General features: G+C 45.3%; 1 protein-coding gene across 4 annotated transcripts in view; it reads left to right on the plus strand.

Annotated features, from left to right (window-relative positions):
* The first annotated feature begins 6,044 nt into the window (after positions 1 to 6,044).
* ADCY5 (adenylate cyclase 5) overlaps positions 6,045 to 24,007 on the plus strand; it is a 263,000-nt gene continuing 245,037 nt past the window's right edge. For 3 of the 4 annotated variants that reach the window (XR_007243478.1, XM_048483745.1, XM_048483743.1), the window contains exon 1: positions 6,045 to 8,634. Coding sequence is in view for 3 of the 4 variants with exons in the window: in XM_048483745.1 (XP_048339702.1) it covers positions 7,627 to 8,634 (1,008 nt within the window). In the remaining variant the exon portion in view is untranslated. The remainder of the gene's footprint in view (positions 8,635 to 24,007) is intronic. The other variant, XM_048483746.1, reaches the window with a different exon arrangement.

Below are 24,007 nucleotides of genomic sequence, written 5' to 3' on the forward strand. Positions count from 1 at the left end.
AATGACATTTTCAGAAAGTCCTATTTTACAAAAAGAAAATAGCCTTTTTTGGATGCACTGACTGCAGCTGTAATAGCCCAGTTGTCTTGTGTTTTCAATCTGTTGCAGAACTGGACCTCTTCTTAATTTTGAAGGACAAGCTGCAACTGATATCTTTAGAATTGCCCCATCCTGTTGCCTTCTTTAAAACTAGCTTTTCATAGTGGTTTGTTTGGCATAGCATGTTTCTCACTCGGAACATGCTATGCCATCCTCCTCTTTGGGATGTGCATTGAGAAGCATACAGGCCAGTGACCTGAATTAGTGTGCCAAGGTTGGACACAGGAAACCTCAGCTCAAACTTGCTAAGCCATAAAACTCCTGTCAGGAGAGACTGCCCTGCACTCCAGGCTGTATTGGAAAAATTATGCAGCTGTGAGTATTGAAATTAATTTATTTAAAGAATATATACGTCATGTTTCCAGAGACTTGTTCAAGGTATCTCCTAAATGAAAAGAATACTATAAAAATAGCCCACATTAGAAATATGCAAAATAATACATAAACTTAAAAATAGCATGAAGTGACAACTGAAAGGTTTAAAAATTCCCTACAATAATTCTCAAGTTTGAGACAGACCATTAAATAGTTGTTAAAGGATAGAGGTCCTTAGTTAAAATCTTAACTTAAAAGAAAGGTTTTGGCCTGTCTCCTGAAAGCAGGTTCTGATCCAGCTATCAAAGGTGGAGAGGGTATTCCAAACATCCGGTGCCATTAAAGAAAATGCTTCATCTTGAGTCACTGCCTTCCTCACCTCAGTAGGCGTGGTGTAGAAAGCAAGGCATGGGAGGCAGATTTTAACTGACATGCTAGACACGAACAGAAAAAGTATTCAGATGTATGTGGTCAAAAATATGATCTGTAGGCTGTCTAAGTGAGATGTAATGCAGAATGAAATTAATATTTTCCTCTCACCCTTCCTCCCGAGGAATACTGGGTGGTGTTCATTACTTCCTCATCCAATTTTATTCCTACAAAAAGGGGTTAATAGTTAGTGACTGCCAACATGGCCTGACCCGACAGGTCCAGAATATTAATGGCAAACAGGAATCTGAACCCAGGCCTCCCACACCTGTTTCCTCCAACGACTACACCATGTTAGCTTCACATTAGCCTGCACTTGTTTAGATTCTGCCATTCCTCCAAGGGATTCAGTATCTAGTATATGGAGGTGGCCTCTCGCCTCCCTGTGGCCTGAGGGAGCTTAGCAGTCCTAGAAGATGCCCCCCCCCATTGCAAGGACGTAGGTAAGGGGGGTTCTCGGGCTCAACCCCCCCATTACATGTCCAAAGCTCCGCCCCCATTTGTGTGGTTTTTTGGTATTTTTAGTGTTATTTGGTTTTTGGCATGCAGGGGGCGCATTTTTAGGTTAGCAACACCAAAATTTCAAGAATTTGTTGGGAGATTCGCCTGATGATACTACCCAAGTTTGGTGAGATTTGGTTCAGGGGGTCCAAAGTTATAGACCCCCAAAGGGGGTGCCCCCATCTCCCACTGTTTCCAATAGAAGCTAATAGAAGATGGGTGCTACACCTTTGAGGGTCCATAACTTTAAACCCCCTGAACCAAACTTCACCAAACCTGGGAGGTATCATCAGGTAGTCTCTTACTGATACCACCCAGGGTTTGTGAAGTTTGGTCCAGGGGGCCCAAAGCTATGGACTCCCAAATGGGGTGCCCCATCCCCCATTGTTTATGGGAGCTAATAGAAGATGGGGCTATGCCTTTGAGAGTCCATAACTTTGCCCCCCCCCCGAACCAAACTTCACCAAACCTGGGTGGTATCATTAGGAAAGTCTCCTAAAGATACCCTGAAAGTCTGGTGCTGCTAGCTTAACAATTGCACCGCTGACAGCAGGCACCCTCCAAATTTCCCCAGATTCTCCTTTTAAATCCACCCCCTACAGCATGGTTTTAAAGGAAGAATCTGAGGTCCCCAGTTTAAACATTGAAAGTGATGCTGTTTCAGGGTGGGGGAGAATCCACCACAAAACAGCATTACTTTCAATGTTGTTTTAACTGGGGACCCCAGATTCTCCCTTTAAGGTGGATTTAAAAGGAGAATTTGGACTCTCTAGTTTAAACACCATTGAAAGTGATGCTGTTTGGGGTGGATTCCAGCATCACAGCGGCCGCCCATTGGGGAGGGGTGGCACAAAACTCAGATTCTTGCACTGGGCTCCATTTTCCCTAGCTATGCCTCTGCCCAGAGGGGGCTGCTGGCTGGAAGCCCAGCTGGTGGGGGGGCAGGGTGGGTGGGATAGGGGAGTCTGCTGTCCCTGGCCTCGGAGAGCTGCCTTTATAAGCACTGATGCTAGGGCGGTGCTTGGGGAGGTGTGGCCATGCCCCCAGGGGCGGGTGGCGGCCTGGCCCCACCCCCTGAACCTCCCCATAAAAATCTATACCTATGTCCCTGCCCCATTTTGAACTTCTTGAGTTGATTAATTGCTGTAAAGTTTAGTTTTGAAGCAGCGTACTAAAGAAGCAATTGTATTACAGAGGACCAACAAGAACTTTTGTAGGACATTTAATTTTCCCCATCCCCTGCTATGCCTTCCCCCCTTTTGACTTCCTTCTCTCATTTTGACTTAGCAGTTTACCTGTCTTTGCACACACAGACTAGCTCGTCTTCCACTTTCTCTCTTCTCCCACTGACAGCTTCTCTACAGGAAAACTTGGCCCAGTTGTGTGGTGTCAGCTGAGCTGGGTCCCATTGCACTGTGAGAAACCTGCAGAGGGATTTCCCTTTTCCCTCCTCACGCTATTTCCCCCTTTTCTTCTCCTGGCAACCCCCATATTCCCCCAGGGGAGGGGCCCTGGCTCAGTGGCCGATCAGTTGCTAGGCGTGCAGAAGGCCCTGGGTGCAATCCCTGTCATCTCCACTTGACTCAGGTAGTAGGAAATGTGAAAAAGTTAGCAATGGTAGCAATGCTTGCGGCTGACCCTGGCCTCAACGAGGCCTCCCTCAAAGGCCAAAACAACCCTGGAAAGGGCCTTTCCTCTCCCCCTTCCTTTCACTGGCTGGGGTGCTTGGTGGAGGAGTCCTGATTCTACTTGCTCATTTCCCCCCTGTGCTGTATCCTATTGCCATTTGCACAAGTGTAAATCATAAATTTAGTAAAATCTATTATCAAATAATCCTGCCTCATTTACTTTAATGTTTCTTATTTATTGAATAATTGTTATTCTATTTTTTTAATCAGGAAGCTAAGTGTTTTGCTTTGTTACATTATTTAGTTTGAATCAGAGTCATATGGGGGAAGCAGTAAAGTGCTGTGAAGTTGCAGTTGACTAATGGCAACTTGAAGAGTTTTCAAGGCAAGAGATGTTCAGAGGTGGTTTACCATTGCCTGCCGCCACATGGGCTGAGAGAGTTCTGAAAGAACTATGCCTGGTCCAAGGTCACCCAGGAGGCTTCATGTGGAGGGGTGGGAAATTGAACTTGGTTCTCCAGATTAGTTCGCTGTTCATGTGCAGGAGTGGGGAATCAAACCCAGTTCTCTAGATTAAAGTACACCCTTCTTAACCACTATATTACTCTGGCTCGATGGGGAGGAATTAGATGGTGTCTTTGCTTGGGGCCCCAACGGTGGCTCCCAACAGCCCTGGCTGCCATCATGCTCTATACATCTTCTATGGTGTTATGGCTGTAGCACCAATTATTCCTGCTGGCATTCATTTTGATTAGGCTTTTCAGTTAGAGTTGAGAAATCCCTGATACTTTGGACGCCCAGACAAAAAAGAGAGAGACCTTTGTTGCTTTTATGAATGACCAAAAAAATTGTTCATCTTGACCTGTTGCTTGCACAGTTCTTATAGCATAATCTTAACCTACCATCTGATGAAACATGGACTCTGAAGCCCCAAGTATTTATAGTACAGACAGCGTGATGTTGAGACAAGGAAAGGCTGTTTGTTCTGAAAACAATTCTCACACACAACAGGAACACAACAGACATTTTTGAAATGCTTGTTATTTTTTTTAAAAAAAGCTCTGCTATTTGGGACCAAATCACACACCAGTTGTATTTTACTTGTGAAAGCTACATAAACTAGCATACAGCACAAAGGGCACTGTAGCGTGGTAGTCCCTTGTCTCACCTCTGGCATAGAAGCATAGAGTTAGAAGGGGTCAGGCCATGTAGCCTAACCCCTGATCAATGCAGATCAGTCTAAAGCATCCCTAACAAGTTAATCTAATCACTGCTTGAAGACTTCCAGGGAGGGGAAGCTCACCACCTCCCTAGGCAGCTGATTCAACTGCTGAATAACTCTTACTGTAATTTTTTTTCTCTAATATCCAGTCCATACCTTTCCATGCACAATTTAAACTCCTTATTGTGAGTCCTATGCTCTGCTGCCAAAGGAAACAGCTCTCTGCCCTCCTCTAAATGACAGCAATCACATTCCCCTCTCAGCTTCCTCTTCTCCAGACTGAACATTCCCAAGTTCTTCAGCCTTTCTATGTAGGGCTTGGTCTCCCAAGTCCCTGATCATCCCCACTGCTGTCCCTTGCACCCTTTCCATTCTGTCCACAGTCTTGTTGGAGTGAAGCCTCCAAAACTGCCCACAGTACTCCAGTTGCATGCAGCCCTAGCCAAAGTGGTGTACAGTGGGCCTATGACATCTTGTGATTTGGACATATTGTTATGATTCTGTTGATGTACTCCAACATCACAGTAGCCTGTCTTACCACTATATCATACTGGTTGCTCATTTTTAGCTTAGAAGAAGAAGAGTTTGGATTTATATCCTCCCTTTCTCTCCTGTAGGAGACTCAAAGGGGCTTACAATCTCCTTGTCCTTCCCCCCTCACAACAAACACCCTGTGAGGTAGGTGGGGCTGAGAGAGCTCCGAGAAGCTGTGACTAGCCCACGGTCACCCAGCTGGCGTGTGTGGGAGTGCACAGGCTAATCTGAATTCCCCAGAGAAGCCTCCACAGCTCAGGCGGCAGAGCAGGGAATCAAACTCAGTTCCTCCAGATCAGAATGCACCTGCTCTTAACCTCCTATGCCACTGCTGCTTACAGTCCACCCAAGATCTTGTTCACACACACAACTACTACTACCTAGAAGTATATCCCCCATCCATGTTTCTCATTTTTGTTATTCAGTTGTGAACTCTGCACTTATCCTTCCTGAATTGCATCTTCATATCCGCCCACTTTTTCATTGAGTTCTGTCTCTATTTTCTGGTGTGTTTGCCATTCCTCTCAATTTGATATCATTTGTGAATTTAATTAATAGCCCCTTTCACCTCCTCACTGAGATAATTTATAATATTGAAAAGTATCAGGCCTACAACCAAGGCCTGTGGCACCCTACTGGACACCTCCCCTCATTCAGATGAAATAAACTTATCAGGTTGCTTTAGGTAACTCCATATGCTGAAATATGAGGATAATACTACTGACCTCAAAGTGATGGGAAATGAGAATTCTCAATTTGCCATTGGCCATGCACAAAGCACATCCATGGACAAAGCACATCCATGGACAAAAGCAGTAACCCTCTGAATACAAGTTAATGGAGAGTAACAACGTAAAGAGATTTGGACTCCTGTGCCCTGCCCTGGGGTTGCCAACAATCCAGAGAAAGCATGCCTTGTTCCTTTAACAGATTCTTTCCGGAATGTTACTTGCCAGCTGACGTTGTTGATCTCCCTGTCATGAAAATCTTCATCATCCCATTTCCACACACTGTAAACCTCTCCAGGGGCAGGTCATTTTTCCACCTTCAGGTTGCTGGCAACCCCTAGCTCCACAACCACAGACGCCGGAACGAGTTAAAAGTCTTGCAAGCGATTCTGGGCAAGGCGGTGAGGCAGAGATGCCCGCTGCAGCCGCGGATCCCACTTCTACCGCCTCTTTTCCCCCAGCAGGGACCCTCCATTGGACAAGCGGCCAATAACAGCGGGTCGGGGAGCAGAGCCGTCCAATGGCAGGACGCGGCGGCTGAAAAAGGCCCAATCGCTCCGAGCGCTGGGCGGGGCCAGGGCGAGCAGTCGCTTTGGCTGGAGAGGGGGCCGTGCTTAGGGCTGGTCCGAAAGGTGTCGGGGCGAGCCGGTCCCTCCCCTCAGAGACCCCATTGGAGAGCGGGGGGCCTCCCGGGAGTGGAGAGGACAGTTGTCGCCCCGAGGGAGGAAATGCAGCGGCCCCTCCCCTTGCCTCAGACCGCGGCGTGGAGGGGCGACCCCCGCAGCAGCAGTAGCAGCAGCAGCAGCTGATGAAGCGCCCCGCCGCGTGCCTGGCCTGAGCCTCGGCGTGGCTGCAGGAGCGAGCGGGCGGGCGACGGAGCCGGGGCGCCTGCAGAGGAGAGCGCGCATCGCATCGCATCGCCTCCTCGCCCCCGGGCAGCGCAGCACTGGCGTCTGCCGGAGAATCCCCTCCCGCGCGGGTGGCTCACTGCGGAGAGATGCTTTGAGGGACGGGGCGCGCGCGCTCTGGCCGCCCCAGCTCCCGGGGAGCATCGTTTTGCTTTTCAATTATTATTACTCTTTTTGTTCCGCCCCCTCCCTCTTCTGAAGGTGCCCCCCAAGGGCATTTCTGCAAGTCCCGGCAGCCTCCGCAAGCCCACCCGGTCGGCTCATTCGAGGATGCCTCGGCCAGCCTGCGCTCCGATGTGAGCCTCCCAGCCGTTGCGCAAAGTCGAGGAGGCTGCGGCTGTGCCGTGCTCGGGCTGAGGAGCGGAGCCCCCCGGGTGGGGTGGTTATTCTGGGCGGCGTGTGTGGCTCTGCCTGATCTTGAAATCGGAGGCGGGGGGGTGGGAGAGGCGAACCATGAGCCCGCCGGCTTCCCAGCGCCTCCAGCTCCGCAGCTGCGGTGGCCTTCGGTCACATCTGGCCAGATGACCAACGAGACAGGCATGCCTCCGGCGGCAAATGCAGGATGCCGATGCTGGGGGGGTTTCTGCTTCTCTGTGTGGCAAGTGGGATCACGGTGTGGAAGGTGCCGCCTCTCTGGTCCTTTCTTTGCGACTGATCCTTTGACGATGAGGAGAGAAGCGGAGGTCGGCTCCTTCCAGGTGGCTTCTGCTGAGTAAACTTGCAAAGTTCTGTTTCCGCTGGATGGTGATTTTCCCTGAAGGTGCCGAAGGAAAGGCGGTGGAATCGAGGTGCCTTCTCCTCTTTGTATTTTTTTTTTCCTATGCATGTCGGTGTTGTTGAGGCTCTGTGCTACTGGCGTGCAAGCGAATGGCCAAAGCTCTGGGGACATTGAACAGGGACCAAAATGCCAGCTGGGGAGACCTCACCTTTCTGGGTTTATCTAGTCAGGTGTGTAACTATTATTTGCATTCTGGGCAGAGAGCTACTCTGATTCCTGGCCCCTGGAGGAGAGGAAGACCAGCCGACTGATCTACCTGCGCTGAAGGATTTGCATTTGCTGACCCTTGGAACTTTATTTGGACTCAGTCAGTGCTGCTTTGGCAAAAGTTCGGGAAGTTCTGTATATCTCTTTCCTGTCGGGTGTGAGATGTTGCTCAGGTGATCCAGCTGTTCCTGGCCATTAGTGGGGATTCTCATGACTGATTCTCTCCCTCCTGCTTCTTTTGTAGCTTGTCCCGCAATCCCCCCCTCCTGTGCAGGGTATGTCCCGCTCCAACAGTGTGAGCCCTCCGGGGTTTGCAGCCCCCACTGCACCCAGAGGTGGATGTGCAGAGCAGCACCGGTCTGCATGGGGGGAAGCTGAATCCCGAGCCAATGGCTGTTCCTACCCTTTTCCTACCAGGGCCTCCATCAAGAAGTCTTCCCGTATGGAGAGCAGGTGGCGAAGCGAGGAGGACTATGAGCCACCGAGCAGCAGGAACCGAGGGGTAAGTGGCTGCAGGATGCAGAGCTTCAGGTCCAAGTCTGCCTGGCAGGATCATGGCGGAGAGAAGAGCCAGCGCTCCCGTTGTGCAGGGGATCCCTCGTTTGCCTCAAGCCCTAGGCGCTATGGTGGGGAACAAGGGGAGGTGCGCCCACGTTCTGTGGAGCTGGGGCTGGAGGAGAAGCGCATCAAAGCCAAGATTGACGAACTGGAGGAGGATGAGGAGCAGCTGGATGATGAAGGGCACTCGGAGTCTGGCTTCTCCATGGGGAGCTGCTGTGGTAGCCTGCTGCAGATCTTCAGGTCCAAGAAGTTCCAGTCGGAGAAGCTCGAGCACCTCTACCAGCGGTATTTTTTCCGGCTCAATCAAAGTAGCCTGACCATGCTGATGGCTGTATTGGTCTTAGTGTGTCTGGTTATGCTGCTCTTCCACACTGTTCATGGCCATTACCAAGTGCCCTATGTGGTGGTGCTGTCCCTGGCCATCCTGCTGATGGTGGCCCTGGGCGCCATCTGCAACCGCAACGAATTCCACCAGGACCACATGTGGCTCATGTGCTACTCGGTCATTTTGGTTGTGCTGGCTGTGCAAGTGGTAGGCTGTCTGCTGATGCAGCCCAGGAGTGCCTCGGAGGGGATCTGGTGGACCATCTTTTTCATCTACAGTATCTACACCTTGCTCCCTGTCAGGATGAGGGCCGCAGTCATCAGTGGCGTGGTGCTGTCTGCCATCCACCTGGCCATTTCTCTTAAGATTAATGCAGAGGATGAATTCTTGTCAAAACAGGTAAGGCTGAAATTTTGAGTATTTCAGAATCCAAGTGGTGCTTCCCTAGCATCTGCGCAGCTTTCTGAAGGCATTGTGGAGGGCCTGACAGATTTTTGTGATGTTTGTAGATGTTGGGATGGGTTGGGGGAATTGTTGATGTTCCTTGCAGTCTTCTGAGTTTGATTCCCTGGTGCTTCATCTAATGTAAATAAGCTAGGGTTGGTATTGGGACGTGTTCAGGATTCATGGTTTATGCATAGCACACAGTAATGAGTATGCTAGGAGTAAACTACTTGTTCTTACTTCTGAAAATTTGTATACAAATGCTGATCAGTATTGGTAAGGGTCAGTAGTTTGGTAGCAAGATGTTTAAGAAGGTTGAACAGATTTGAGACAGGAAGCTTTACTCATTGCTATGTAGAGGTGTAGCTGGGCAAGAGTGCATCCAGGGCGCACTCCATGTCCCCCCCGTACGTCCCCCCCCCCACTTACCTTTTCCAGCCAGCCGAAAATAGCTTTCTGCCAGCTAAAAATGGGCCAGGCAGGCGGGGTGGGGCAAGGCCTGGCAGGGTCAGGGGGTAGGGATGGGATGATTTTTGTGCCTCCCAGATGCACACCCAGTGCAACGCTCACTACCACCACCCCGCCTCCTTGTAGCCCCACCACTGTTATGGGTACAGAATAGTATTAAAGCATTCAATTCCATTTCAAAGTTATACTTTAGCCATTTTTAAGAGGCAGTAAAGGGTACTACTATCAAATGTATGGAGTACAAAAACTTGTACAATCACTTTGTTTCAACACTTGTACCAATGTTACCTTTTTGTTTAGCAAAATAGCAACAACCTTTCTGGGCATGTTTTGGCATTTAAAATAGGTCTTTCCTGATGTGTTAGTATTTATTTCACGAAATAACAAGGTGAGGAACTGGAATCCACTTGTTGCAGTACATTGTACATACAGTCAAGGTCATGAGAGGGTTTTTTTAACTCTAGAGAATATTGTAGGTTGGATAGCTTTGATGTCTCATCCCTAGCTCTCCTGTCAGTTCCATAGATATCATCTTTATATATTGGCATGTGGATCTTTATAGGTACCTAAACCTAAATGTCTCCTGTTAACATGGACATGCTGTGTTGATTGGTGTATTGTTTAATCAATTTCCAATATATTTATGCACCTTTAACTGATTGGTATTGGAAGTAAATAACAAAGGTGAAGACATTGACTTACAGGTTTTTTAGTAAGTTTTCTTTGTTTGGAATACACCTGTCTTATTCTTTTTTTGGAATACACCTGTCTTATCCTCTGAGCAGGAAAAAAAAATTCAGCTCCATATACTGCTTTGTGACCAGAATCCAATGTAGGTGTGGTTATGTGTCCATAAGGATCCCATGACATAAATGAGTTATCCTTTGGGTATACTGGATTAAGTAATTTGAGGTTGCTGGATTATCCTTTGGGTAGATAATCCCATCGTTCTGTCATTTGTATATTTACAAAGTGGTGTTGGACCCTTTTAAGCCTATTGATTTCAAGTGACTTAGAAGAGCATAACTCTTCTGCACTGCACTGTAGGACTATAAATGAGAGGCTGTCCTCCTTGCCTCATATAGTTGTGCAGTCCCTCCACTGTGGCAGTTCCAAATGTCCTTTCAGAGATCATCTGAAAGACATATGTCTGATCTCTAGAGTGAGCGGAGAAGCCTCTGGTCTGCATTTTGACTCAGCAAAGTTATCTCAACATAGTTCTGACCAATTGGCAATATGACGATCACGATAGTGGTCTGCGTTATATGGCTATTGTAAGGTACCGAAGATAATACATGTAAGTCGCTTTTCAAATTATTATATTGGATAGCAATGTCCTACAGCTCTTTCCCCCAAAACATAAGCCATCTTTGGTATAATTAAATGAACATAGGTTTAGTTCAATTCAGATTATGGCAGGTTTTTTTCCCCAGATCTGTTTTCTAGAAGGTCTTTTGGAGTCTCTTGTGTACATACATGTTGTTTTTCTAGGTGAAGACAAGAGCTTATGTTTCGAGCCATCTGATACTAAAATTTCTGTTGGCAACTGCTTCACAACTATTAACGGGCTTTTGTTACCTAGACTGTAGCTTGTTACCATAGAGTGTAATTTTGCTATTGTACTACCCACAGCTACATTACCTCACTTTTTTTTTCTTTATGGTTTTGGGATGGGGAAGCATTAAAATCAAATAAATCCAAGTATTTTCATGTCTTTTAGTTGCTGCTATTTTCAGTCTCTCTTTTTTTGCATTAATAATTGTTGTACTATAATTGACTGTATGATTTAAATTCACCATGACCTTCCAAATGTGGAGAACTGCTTATAGACCCCTTGAGAAGTAATTTTATCAAAAGCTCTTTTGGCTTCTGTCAGATTCTTCCAGTCCTATGGAGGAACCTCTAAATTTATTTTGAATTTCTCTTGAATAATATTAAAGTGACAACTCAAATTTTCCTTTTTTATTATTCTTACTCATGTTTCTGCTGGTCAGGAGGGAGTTCTAGTAGAATGCAACATGTGATGCTGGTACATAGCTTCATATGTTCTCGTTCTGTTGGTTTATTCTTCTGGTGGCAGGATTATTTTTGGCACAAATCTTATTTGAGGCAAAAATCTTGAAAGACCAAACCAATGGGTCGTTTATTTTTTAAAGAATTGCATTTAACTTATAGTATGGAAGACAAATGCTTGAAGTGCTACCTGTATGTATAAAAGACACCTAGAATTATTTCTGTGGGACAACAGTGTGTATTTCTGTCCATTTGAAACAGGTGTTAACCTAGCATTAGATGCTGACTGATTTGGGTATGAAAATGCCTGGAAGTGACAGAAATTATATTTTGTTTTTCCTGCCGCTTTTTTGTTTATTCTAGTGCTTTTTTCCAGCAGTGTCCTGAGAGTATGGTTTGGAAACAGCTTCACCATCATGTGTCTGTGTTTTATAACTGATCCGAGGGAGACTCCCAGCTATTTAGACATTTTACCCATGTCTCTTCGCAGCAACACTTTCTTTTAACTCTCTCAGTCCTTACTGTCTGAGAACAAACCATCTCCCTACAGGCTTGCAGTAATTAAACATATTTGATCCAAGCAGCATGATGTTGATTAGCTCTGTTGGGTGATGTAACAACCTACTCATTTTTTCCAGAGTGGATGTAGATCACTGTATCCAGTAAATTGGATGGCATGTGGCATGTGTAAAAACAAATCCAGGTCACCCACCATGTAAGGGAGAAACTTTCCAGGTATGCAAAAAGTTCAAATTATAAATGAACTGAAAAAGTTAAAAAATATAGACAGCAACATGAGAACCAAGCATACTCCAGGGTGTGTGGAACTTGAGACCCATTACAGGGAACACATTTATTACACTTTATTATTTTTAATATGCACATCGGGTAATTCTCATGGCACATTCAATGTGCGCACAATTGTTGGAATGTGATACAAAACCCACATTTATTCAGGCATTGGTCCCTGGTTTCAGTTGCACAGCGAATGTAGTTCTTTGGCTCTTTTTTACAAACAGATGTGTCTGCATTCCACATGAATAAGGTTTTGGTTGAAGTGAACAAAAAGGGGAAAGCAGATATTAACTTACTAAGTCCATGATAGTTCATAAAATCCTGAAAAATTGGGGAGGGGGTCCTAAATTGCCTTTCCCACAATACCTTGTTAGCCCTCCCTATATATGTGTGTGTGTGAGAGAGAGAGAGAAAGAGAGAGAGAAATATGCTACTTTTTGAAAGGCTAGAGTTGCCTGTTGAACTAATGAAACATCAAATTATATTCTTGATAGATCTTAAGGAACTCGCAAAGATCCTTGTAGTTGAATATGATCCAGTGTGGTGCAGTGGTTAGAGCAATGATAATCAGTGGGTTTGGAGCTACTTATGTTTCTTTGAGATGCCATTTGTGACTCTGGCTGATTCCGCATGGGTCAAAAACAGCAGTGTGAAAATGGTGTGAAAATGGTGTAAAAGGGTTTAACATGGTGTAAAAGGGTTTATACTATTTTCACACTGTTTTCACACTGCTGTTTTTGGCCCATGCGGAATCAGCCTCTGTGAGCTCCATTCCCCTTTGCAGCACTTGCCTCTTGTTTCAGGGAAGGGGGGATTGTGGTTGGCGGTTGGTTTCCATCTTTGAGTATAGGAACAAACCTCCTTGAGATGCAGGCCTCATTCTAGGTATTAAAGTAAATCTGGTTCTTTTGGTTGATGGGACTGTGAATGTGGCTCTGTGTGAGCAGTGGGGTGAGAACCATTGGATTAGAGAACCATTGGATTATCTGAGAGACCTAGACTTGAGTACCTTAGGCCAATTACACACTCTCAGCTAACCAATCTCACAGGTTGTTGTGGGAATAAAATGGAGGAGTGAAATGTGTTTTGGGTCCTCAAGGGGGAGAAATACAGCAAATACATAAAAATTCGGCTGTATAACAGTAACTAATAGCTGTAGTAATCACTCAGCCCTGAGCCATGAGTAGCTAATTTTGCACCCAAGGCAAAGATGTAAAATTATGCCTCTCATATAGTGGTGGGATTCAGCTGGTTTGCACTGGTTCAGGTGAACCAGTTGCTAAAAGGGACCTACTTCTCTGAGGCACCAAAAGCTGCATCCTTCCCTCTCCAGGGGAGGGGGAACGAGGGGGTTTTCAGAGCCCTGGAGCAGCCAGCTGCTCTGAGGTGCCAAAAGCCACATCCTTTCCTCTCCCAGGGGAGGGAGAGCGAGGGGGCTTTAAGATCCCCGGAGCAGCCGGCTGCTCTGTGGCACCAGAAGCCCCATCCTTCCCTCTCCCAGGGGAGGGGGAGCAAGGATGCTCCCCCAGCAGGCCACAGTGCTGGTCCAGGTGCCTGGCCTGATCTGCAGGCCAGTGGGGACCTCCAGTGGCCTCCACCCACTCACTTCCGGGCTGCACAGCTGGCCCCCAGGTATGTGGCCCACTCAGAGCGCAACCTGCTTCTTTGGTGGCTGGGCAGCCAGCCAGCCCATTCAGTGGCCAAGCAGGCAGCCCGGTGGCACATGGGCCAAGCCTCACCCCCCCCCGGCCCAACATCAAAAGGCAGGGGGTGCAGCAGCCAGGTAAGTGAGCGGCGGCGTGGGGGGGGGGTGCATGGCAGGGGGAGGGAACTGGTAGCTATATCATTAGAATCCCTCCTCTGCCCTCATACTTTCATTATAGTTATTTTTGTAAAAAGTGAATTAAAAAAGTAAATAGTAATAACACATTAATGATTTTAGTCATGAGATCTGCATATGCAATCAACTAATATTAGTTTTACAAATCTTCAGGTAGGACTTGGAGATCTCCTGGAATGAAAACTGGTCTGTGAATGACAGATTAGTTGCCCTGGAGAAAAAGGTTGCTGCTGAGCTCCTTGCCCTCTGCGAATCCTGTCCTCTTCAGACTCCACTTCCAGAATTTCACCGAGTTTCCAGCCTGGAGTTGGCAACCCCAACTAATGTATAAGTGAGGGTGTATAACTTTCTATTTAATTTGCTATTTAAAAATACAAAATTAAACTCAATCAGGTGTGACTATTTTTTCTATTTTACTTTTTGTGATTTCAATTTTAACATTAAACAAAAGTAATTTTGCCAGACAACATTAACATGAGCCACCTAGCAATGATGACTTGAGTGTGTAACCCAAATTAGTCTGGTTTGTTACCTTTTAGTTTTGGGAATTAGTGGGGAACAGACCTTGCACTGTTGGGGTTGCGGGGACGTAACTGGGATATTTTCCACCTGTGTTTTACAGAAGTTTTTCCCCTTTGAAATCTGCAATAAGCCAGAATCAATTGGAAGTTTAACTATTTTATTAAAGAGCCAAAATAATAAAACATAACAAAACACAAACACAAAGATTTTCCAAGAGCCTAAGATGTATATACAGATGAGAGATAGATGGGAATGGTAGAAGTTGTTGCAGGGAGATTAGCCATATTTACCTATGTAGATTAGCCATATTTACCTATGTAGAGGAGAAAGTCTGATGAAGCAACATCCAGCAGTAGCACTGGCTCAGTAGAAGGAGAAACAAAGGCAGCTCAGGGTTCAAGGGGCCAGGAACCCTTCTTTGGGAGGCCTGTATATAGCCCTCCAGCAATGATAAGAGACACTGTTTTCCTGGACAAAGCAAAGTTGTGCTCCCAAGCAGGAACAATACTGTGGGAAGATTACTTGATTAGGTGAAGCCAGGGAGTGCTTTTCTTAATTAAGTTTTGGGCAAAGTTGATGAGGGTATTCCAATTCAAGGTGTTCTTGGGCTGACATAACTATGAGACTCTGTAAGGTTGGATGGCTCTTTGATAGTTGGGTAGGAGATATTAGAGAGTAGGAGTAGACTAGAGAGAAAATTGGGTAGGAGAGACTAGAGAGAAAAGAATCAGGGAAGCTAATTGTGTCAGAGTCGCAGCAGTGGCGTGGTGGTTACGAGCAGGTGTACTCTAACCTGGAGCAACCGGGTTTGATTCCTGCTGGGTTTGATTCCGGGTTTGATTCCGGGTTTGATTCCTGCTGCCTGGTTTGATTCCGGGTTTGATTCCTGCTGCCTGAGCTGTGGAGACTTATCTGGGGAATTCAGATTAGCCTGTGCACTCCAACACATGCCAGCTGGGTGATCTTGGGCTAGTCACAGCTCTTCTGAGCTCTCTCATCCCCACCTACCTCACAGGGTGTTTGTTGTGAGGGGGGAAGGGCAAGGAGATTGTAAGCCCCTTTGAGTCTCCTTGCAGGAGAAAAAAGGGGGGATATAAATCCAACTCTACAGAGGCTTCAGGAAAGGAGTTTTCACTGCTATGCAAACTTAATTGGGAGGGTGAAAGCATGTTCAGGCAGAGCCCCACTCTTTGTATCAGAGTCCAGAACTGTCTATGACACTAATCGAGAAATGACTGGTAGGGTACCAGAAAAATGTCCCCCCACCCCCGGTCTTGCCATGGGCTTGATCTTAACTGTTTCTCTTTCAGACTTGCTCTGATTCTATGAACCAACCCACCACTAACCCCAAAAAGATCAGAAAGAGTGGGGAGGCAGGTAGCTTGGCACACAACAGCACACAAAGTTTGAAATGTACAGTGCTTGGTTGTAGTGGTGGCTGGTGCCCAGTGAGCATATTAACTCTGGTTTTATACACATCCTTGTCCCTAGTGCACTAACACAGAGGCGCAGTAATTAGCATCTTGAGAGCATGTCAAGAGCTTCTTACCTGATTTGATGGCTTTTTATGCTGTCATACTTGATACTTTTAAGGGGAAAATGGTGTGGGCTTTATCATCACTTCCAGCCACTTCTATTCACAATTAGCCTTCCAACTACTTTGTAATGCTAGAGTTAGGCTTAGCTCTCTATTTTGTATTTGGTTTCTCTTATGCACTTAATGGTAATAAGCTTTGTTGATTTAAAAAAAAAGCTGCAGTTCGTGCAGTTTGAGAACAAAATCTACGGGTACTCTCTTTAGTTTATTTCTGAGTAAATAAGCATATGACTGGCTTGATAAGTCAAGGAGAGTTCAGGGTAGGGGGAATTCATTTTGACAGTGCAGTCCTAATGTCAGCTCATTAACTTCAGTGGGCTTAGACTGGAGCAAGTCTGCATAGGCACGCACGGTAAGGATGCTACACCATTCCCCTGCAGTATTCCAACCAAAGAAGTCAGCTTCCTTTAAAAAAAATCTTCATAGATTGTCTATCTTTGTGTATATGTATACATTGCCTGTTTTAAAATTGTTTAAAGAAGGCTGTCATCACGTAGACAGAGGACAAACTAATATTACTTCTGTACCATAAACTCACATGATTCTTAGCAGAGTAAAAGCTGACAGAAAACTGAAAGTCAGACCTCTGCACTAAGAAGGAAAAGGAATGCATGGAGAAGAATCAGGGCCAGAGCGAGGGGGAACTGTGCTTGGGGCACGCATGCACCCCTGCCATGCCTTGCCCCTGAATGCCCCCACACTGGCACATGCCCGGTGCATCGCACACGCCCCTCCCCCTTGGCACTATGTCACTGAGAAGAATTCAGATTTTACTGTGTGCATGAGAGAAATTTAAAATGTTTTTTTAATTCAAAAACCAAAGCCACCATGCCTTAATACCAGAACAAAAACCACAGCCATTGATTAGCTGACTTTCTACTGGTATAGCTGGAGACGGGACTACCCTTGTGAGTATCTGATTGGTCAATAAATTTCCTAAGAATCCTCTGACCAGTCCTATAAATCTTTCCTTTTTAAAAATCTTATCCTCTTTTTCTAGTTTTGCATTATTTTAATGTGAGGAAAGCTCTCTAGATAGAGTGTAGGGAAGAGCTTGACTAAGTTCCAGAAAGATGAGCAGAATAGAAAAGCAAGACTTATTGAGGTCTTCAAATTTACTGTAAATGAGGCAAGGAGCTCAGCCTGGTGGGATACTGCTGTTTCTGGCCTAGTGGACCAGCTTCCCCTACTAAGTTGGTTCAATAAGAATTTATACAAATGTATCCTTTTAATGTCATGTCAGCTTGGGAAAATAAATGCATATTTTGTATATGTTTTCTGTAGCCTGCAGTTTTGTGTGCCTGAGGCAAGTGCCTTGTTACTGCTCTGACTTGTCCAGATTTCATGCAAAGTTCACTGCTTTTTGGAAGTTATATAGCCACTTTTGCTGAAATATGCAAGTCTTGGAGCCAGAAATCTGTTCTTATTACTTATATTTATATCGACACTTACTTGAAGGAATTATTCATGTATGCTGTATGGTATGTCATAATAAAGTTCTCTTCTCTCACACACATAAGAAAAAAGTTCTGTTCTGCAAAACAGAAACTGAGACTCCATGGGTATGCCCTTGTTACCCAGGATGGAGATGCAGTCTCTCAATAATGTGGGGAAAATTAGCTCAGAGCAGACTGCTATTAATATTGCAAGAGACTGAGTAGGGAATTTTTATAACTAGTGTAGATGAAGATCAGCTCTTGGAAGAAAATCCATAGAAAGAAATATAATGCAAATTTGACATCTGTATTGTAGGGATAAGAGGTTCACAAGCACTTGATTCAATGCAATAAACACACACACACACAATTCCTAAGATATAATTGGGTTGGAAAATAGGTTTGTCCAGGGTTCAGAACCAAACAGTGAGCATCTGGTTCCAGAGGGCAACGCGTTGAGCACAGTGACAAAGATGGAAAGGTGTCAATGGCACTGGGCGATTGGCCCTTAGGAGGATAAGGATATTTATAGGGTACAAAAACCACCTTTGAAGGTGTCAGGATGACCTTTGGGAGGTGCTAGGATAACCTCTGGGATGTGTCCAGATGGATTGTTTCAGAAACAATAGAGTTCATTGTAAGGTGGTCAGGAGAAGTTAGTTACAGAAGGGAGTATCTGGGTTAAGATAATCAGGGGAACCAATGTTTTCTAGTGGCTAGAAATGAGTGTCCATTCTGCAGGACCACTGTATTGTGTTGAGGACACATTCTTCCTTGGCTGTGGAGCTGAAAATGTGCTGCTGTGGCAATCAAGCTGAGAGCATGAGAACAGAACGAAAAAAAATCCTGGAAGTTCCTTGTAGGTAGACATGGCTATTGCTGGAGAATGGGCTCCCCATCTGTGCAATGCCAGCATCACCCCTTAGGCTGGCACGCGGGCAGGGATACCTGTGAATAAACACTCCCCCTGCTATGCCAGCATAGTATGGTAACACCCTATTTTAAAAATATTGGTCTGGCAAACCTAATTCCATGCACACTGGTGTCTTGGAGTATTAACTGGGGCAGGAATACTGACCCATGCTGACCAGTCAAATACTCTCAGTTGCCAAACTACTTTTGTAAATCACTGCTAAATCTGGCGAAACCAAGTATATCCTTGGGCCTGTTCTGTTGCAAAACAATGAAAAAATGAGATTGATCTGATATTCTGCAAAACAGAAACTGAGACTTCATGAGTATGCCCTTTTTACCCAGGATGGAGATGCAGTCTCTCAATAGCTCAGAGCAGATTGCTATTAAGTAAGACAGGAATAAGAGATCCTTGTTTCTTATTCCACACATGTGCACATTCTGTTTACAAGAAGGCAACTTATAGAAACAGCTGGAAGGGAACTCCTGGGTCATCTAGTTCAACCCCCTGCACAACTACATCAGCACTGCCCCATTAACCCCCGGTGGAAGGATCCCTGACCAATCTGGCCTGGAGAAAAAAATCCTTCCTGATCCCAGAGTGGTAATTGGCATTGCCCTGTGCATGTAAGAAAGACCCTCAAGAATTGAGCACTGATACTTCCCCTTCTGTCCTCACAGAATCAACCTTACTATCTGATGGCCATCTAGTCTTTGATTAAAAACCTCCAAAGAAGGAGAGCCATCCCTAAGGAAGCCTATTCCACTGAGGAACCGCTCTGAGGCTTTTCCTCACAAGTTGTTTTCAACCTATCTTGACATCAAATGTAACAATTCTTTTCTTTACATTTCAAATTTTCTTCCCCTTCATTTGGTTTTGGAAATGTTTTTCCTTCATTTTTCCTCCATTTTTCCATGAGCACTTTAACTGTAATCCATTTCCAAATGAGCTTCCTTTGAACATGCAATCATCTTGAAATGGGCTTTATTTCTCTGACCCCATGGAGTTGTTCAACCTCCCCTTCAGCCATTTTCTCCTCCTTCCCATCTTCTATTTTCAATAGGAATTTTTTAAAAAGTTTTTTCTCTTTGGCATATCACATATTAGTGATGTAACATTAAGGCATAGACACAAGCCAGGTATATTGTATTGGTTTTGTCAATTTCATCTTGCATTAGCATGTAACAGTAAGATGAAGGTACACTATATCCACAGTTAGGAGTGCGTGAAATTGACCAAGAAAGTTGCTCTTGCAGGAAGAAATTGACAAGGGTCTGCCACAGTAAAGATTGTGTGCTACTGCAGCTTTCATTTGTCTGAAAATGTTGGTCCTTTGTGGAGTGAAGGGCTACAAGTTTCTGTTCCTTCAGGGTGTGGCATCTGCCCCAGTAGTAGTAGTTTTTGGCTTCCATTATGGGTTGGTAGTTCCTTTTTTCCTCCTAGTCTCTTCAGTTGCGTTTATTCCTCAGAAAATCTTTCCCCATCACAGCGGTCGATTTCACACAGTAGAAATTTAACGGGTTGATGAAGGAAAATATCCCAGTTTGGGGAAGAACTTTGCATGAGTCCCTTCCCCAAAGTGGGATCGATCCACAATATTTCCCTCAACCTGCATTTTTCAAAAATTGCCAAAATCACGATTTTTTAAAAAAATCCCAGGTTGAACCTGCTACCAAGGGAATGGCACAGGCACCCAACTACTTTACTTTTCCTGCCCTGCTAGCTGTTCTGCCACTTTATGTCATGTCAGTTTCATTTCTGCTGAGCTGCCAACTAGGACCACTCACCATAAGCCGCGGGGTCACCTCTTTAAACGACACGAGGAGGATGGACGTTCCCCACGTCACCAGCGCCCACTGCGCAGCTGCCCTTAATTTGCCGCTCTCCCATCTCCTTGTCGCACGGCAAATTAGGTCCTCTGAAAAGAGCAACATTTTCAAAAACCCCGCAGGTGCCGCAGGGGGGTGGGGAATCTCGGCTGTTTACGCGCGGCTGATTAAACTCTGTGGGCAGCAGCTTCCGGCCAATCAGGGAAACAGGAACCGCCATTTTGTTTTAGGGAGAATTCCTGCGTCAGAAAGTGCTTGGAAATTGAGGATAGTGTTGCACAACAAAGACGTGCCCAGCAATTGCTCTTTTTTGCTCTTTTTTTTGCTTTCGAGGCTCCACTGTTTTGCAGCTTGGCAAAGTGCTGCTGAGCTTACAGGGTTGTCGGCACTTCGTGTAAGCGAAACCCGATATTTACTTTCATTTTCTGCCCAAAGCAATTTACAACAGGTAGTGGCGTCAGCGTATGTGCAGGCGTCTTAAAAAAAATCGCGTTCAGCTTATCCAAACTGTGAACTTTTCGGGTCAGCCAATCCAAAATGGGCAGCGCCTTCGATGTTTGGCTGCAACTCCCGCGTCTTAAATGATGCCTGCACGCAGCGGTGCCAGCCGAATCGAGCGGCTATTTCGATTGCCTCTTTGACTCTTGATGTGGAACCCTGCGCTATTTCCTGAATGGAAAATGAGTGGGGAACAAATGTCTCCGTGGTCAAAAGCCACGGAGGCTTTTCTACGAGGGGTCGCTGCGGGGTTGCACTCAGACGAGGTAAGTGGGGAGTGACCCCTAGTGTGATACCCTGCAATTTCAGAAATGTCTCCCAAGCGCGTTTTCTCCCTTTGGCAGTGACTATGAGTGCCATTTCACACAAATGCGCACAGCAACGGATTCACAACGAACAGGGCCCTTGCATGCAATGGCCCCGTTTCCTTTCCTTTTTATTTTTTGGGTGCTCAGAGTGTGTAGCTTGGCAGATGCACACCTTTGAATGTGGATAGGACATATCACTTTGCTCCCTTTTTGGACAGATGTTATTATTTTGTATATCACAACGTAAAGGGGGGTTTGCATGCTTCCTGTTTACATGTGTTGTAGTTTCAAAGCCCTAAACTTTTTTCCCTTGCAGTGGAAATGGGAGGGGGAAGTCCTGCTTGAGCTCCTGTGGTCGCTGTAGATTCTCCACCAATTGGAAGTGGTACCTTAGCAGAGGGTGGGAACAGGTGGAAGGTGAACTGTGATGGTGGAACAGCCAGTCAGAATGCAGGACAAATGGGATGTTCACGCCTGCACTTTGCATAAAGTGGGTTTGTGCAGAGGGGCAGAAAGAAAACGGATTGTTTCCTTCATGGAAAGCAGGCACCCATGCCAAGGACAAAAGCGGAATAAAATAGACCTGGATTTAAAAATAACGGATGTAACCCTTTTTATTATGTTGTGCAGAATTGACCAAGGTTTAACCCCTGGAAAATCTATGGTATACTGTGCCTGCAGGAGAAGCCTGTCAGGAAGTTATTCCTAATGTTTAAACAAAAACTCTTGATTGAATTTCAGCCTGTTGGTCCATGTCTGATCCAACCTTCTGGGGCAACAGAAAACAACTCCCCACCACCTCTAGTAGTTCCACCACCATCTTTATTGCCCTCCTCTGGGCAGGTTCCAACTTGTCAACATCCTCCTATAAGCTTATCCCTATTTACTTATCTAGGTATATATTTTATAATGGCTATATATGCTTTATTCGTTCAGTTGCATTTAAAATAAAATAGGTAACTGCTTGTGTAATACATACTTTCATTATGTTACTATATAAATAATAATGGATACAATAGTTTACAATGTGTTAATTGTTTCAATCCGTTAACTGGCATATAGTGTTGTGATTAATCTCAGTCTCTTTCATTCTTTAGTGACGTTTACAAAGTTAGTGCCTCAAATACTTTTGATAATTGGTTTATTAAATTTGACACAACAGGATTTTTTTCCCTCCAGTCATATTATCAGGTCTACTAAGTTTCAGGAACTGAAACAGTGCAGGTTTGTCAAGCCTTTGAAAGGGAATGGCATTCTGTGTATCTAAAAAAATGTATCTATCATGTATCTAAAAAAAAAGAAAATCTTTATGAAGGGTGTATGTATCTTAAAACATCTCGTTATAAAGGGTTTATTTGACTCAACATAATCTTAAGGAATTTTTTTGTTTTGCCTTGCTGAAAAAAAGAGCTCATCACAGGATATATTGTACTCAGAGTATGGTAGCCACAAATGGGGAAAAGTACATACTTTTTGGTTCTAGAATCTGTACAGTTCTAGAATCTAAAACTAGATTCTTTATCACCCACAATGTGGAACACACTGAAGAGTGTGTGCATTTCTCAGACAGTCGGACACTCTTTTTCTATGGATACTCTTGACATTTACTGTGTTTATAGTTTGAAAGCCCTTAGTCTAGGGACGTTTATGCAAGGATTTTCCCCCCTCGTTCTTCGTGTGCAACCTATTGTGACATTTTCATTCCACTAAAAGAAGAAGTTAGATCTTGGTCTCTGAGATTAAAACTGTTTTCCCTTTTTTGTGAAAATTTTCCCAATAAAATGAGAAATAGCAGCCCAAGAATGACACTCATGAAGCATGGAGTTTCCTGTCCTCCTTTTTGGTCACATGCTGATGGGAGGAATTATTGGATAATAATCATGAGCTATTTTGAATACCTTTTGGCCGTTAGCTAGTTGGCTGGCTTTTAATTTTTCTTCCTGTTGTTGTCTGTCTAAATTAGATGGTAAGCCTTCAGGCAGAGTTTGTTTTCACTATTGTACAGCGCTTTAAAGCACTCTTGAAATAGTCAGTAGTAGAAGCAGTACAACATTTAAGTTACTATAACTTTCAAGCATGTGTGGAAAGAAAGATTACACACCTAGTCTGAATAAGAGCTTTGTAATATATTTTTGAGATTTGGTTCATCATTGCAAAATGTCTACTCTGGCTGATTATGCAGGGGATGCTTACCTCAGGACTATTATTTGTGCAGTGGACTCTCCAAGCATTTGTCTGTTTACACATGAGGAGGCAGCCCACAGCCTGTATCACAGTTTCTCTGTCAGCTTCTCCTTGTCCCTGTTCTCTTAACTCTGCCCATCAGCAGCCGTAAGGCACAGAGCTCATCACACCAGGAAGTCCCAATACTAGAGCTGATATTCTCCTCCCCTCCCCCCACACTCTGGCTTGTTTTAAAATAAAGGCTTGTCTGCTTGCATGTGAAGTTGGATTTCACCCTCCATCTTTTTATTTCTGCAGTTTCCAGAAGCCCTGGTTTTGGGAGGAGGGGCCCTCTGACCGTTGTCCACTTCCCCCAAATATCTTTGCCACTCTGCAGAGTGCTGCTCATCCTACCGGGAAAGAAGAAGGTGACCTGCCTGGATGGGGCTCACAGCTGGTGCTGCAGAGTAAAGTGGGCTGCCAGGAAGCACAGGGGGCCGGCATCCAGTCTACTCTCTGGCAAGCTGGCAACTGGGGCCTAAGCTGCTGGACTTGCTCTGTTGCAGGAGGGGAGAGGAAGGGAAAGAGGGGAGGGAAGCTGCTGCTGGCAGGGTAGGTGTGTTCCTCTGAGGGAGCATGGGGGACGGGGTAGGAGTGTGCGCCGGATGCCAATTCTCTGTTGTCATAATATTGATATTATCAATAGGAGTATTTGGAGAAGCAGGAAGGAGCCAACAACATGGAGGGGGGTGGAGGGGAAGGTGCAAGGGAGTGGGAAGGCTAGCCATGGGTGGAGGGAAGAGGGCCAGGCAAAACTGTGCTCACTGGCACCTCTGTCCTGCTCCGGTAGGGAAGCAAAATTAAAATTGTGCTACAAGTGGTTTTGCTTGCCATGGAGAGAGTGGAAAGTGAAAGCGAGGCTAGAGGAAATATGTCTGAACAGGGA

Source organism: Sphaerodactylus townsendi, linkage group LG02 (genome assembly GCF_021028975.2).
Source record: "Sphaerodactylus townsendi isolate TG3544 linkage group LG02, MPM_Stown_v2.3, whole genome shotgun sequence".
Taxonomy (NCBI): domain Eukaryota; kingdom Metazoa; phylum Chordata; class Lepidosauria; order Squamata; family Sphaerodactylidae; genus Sphaerodactylus; species Sphaerodactylus townsendi.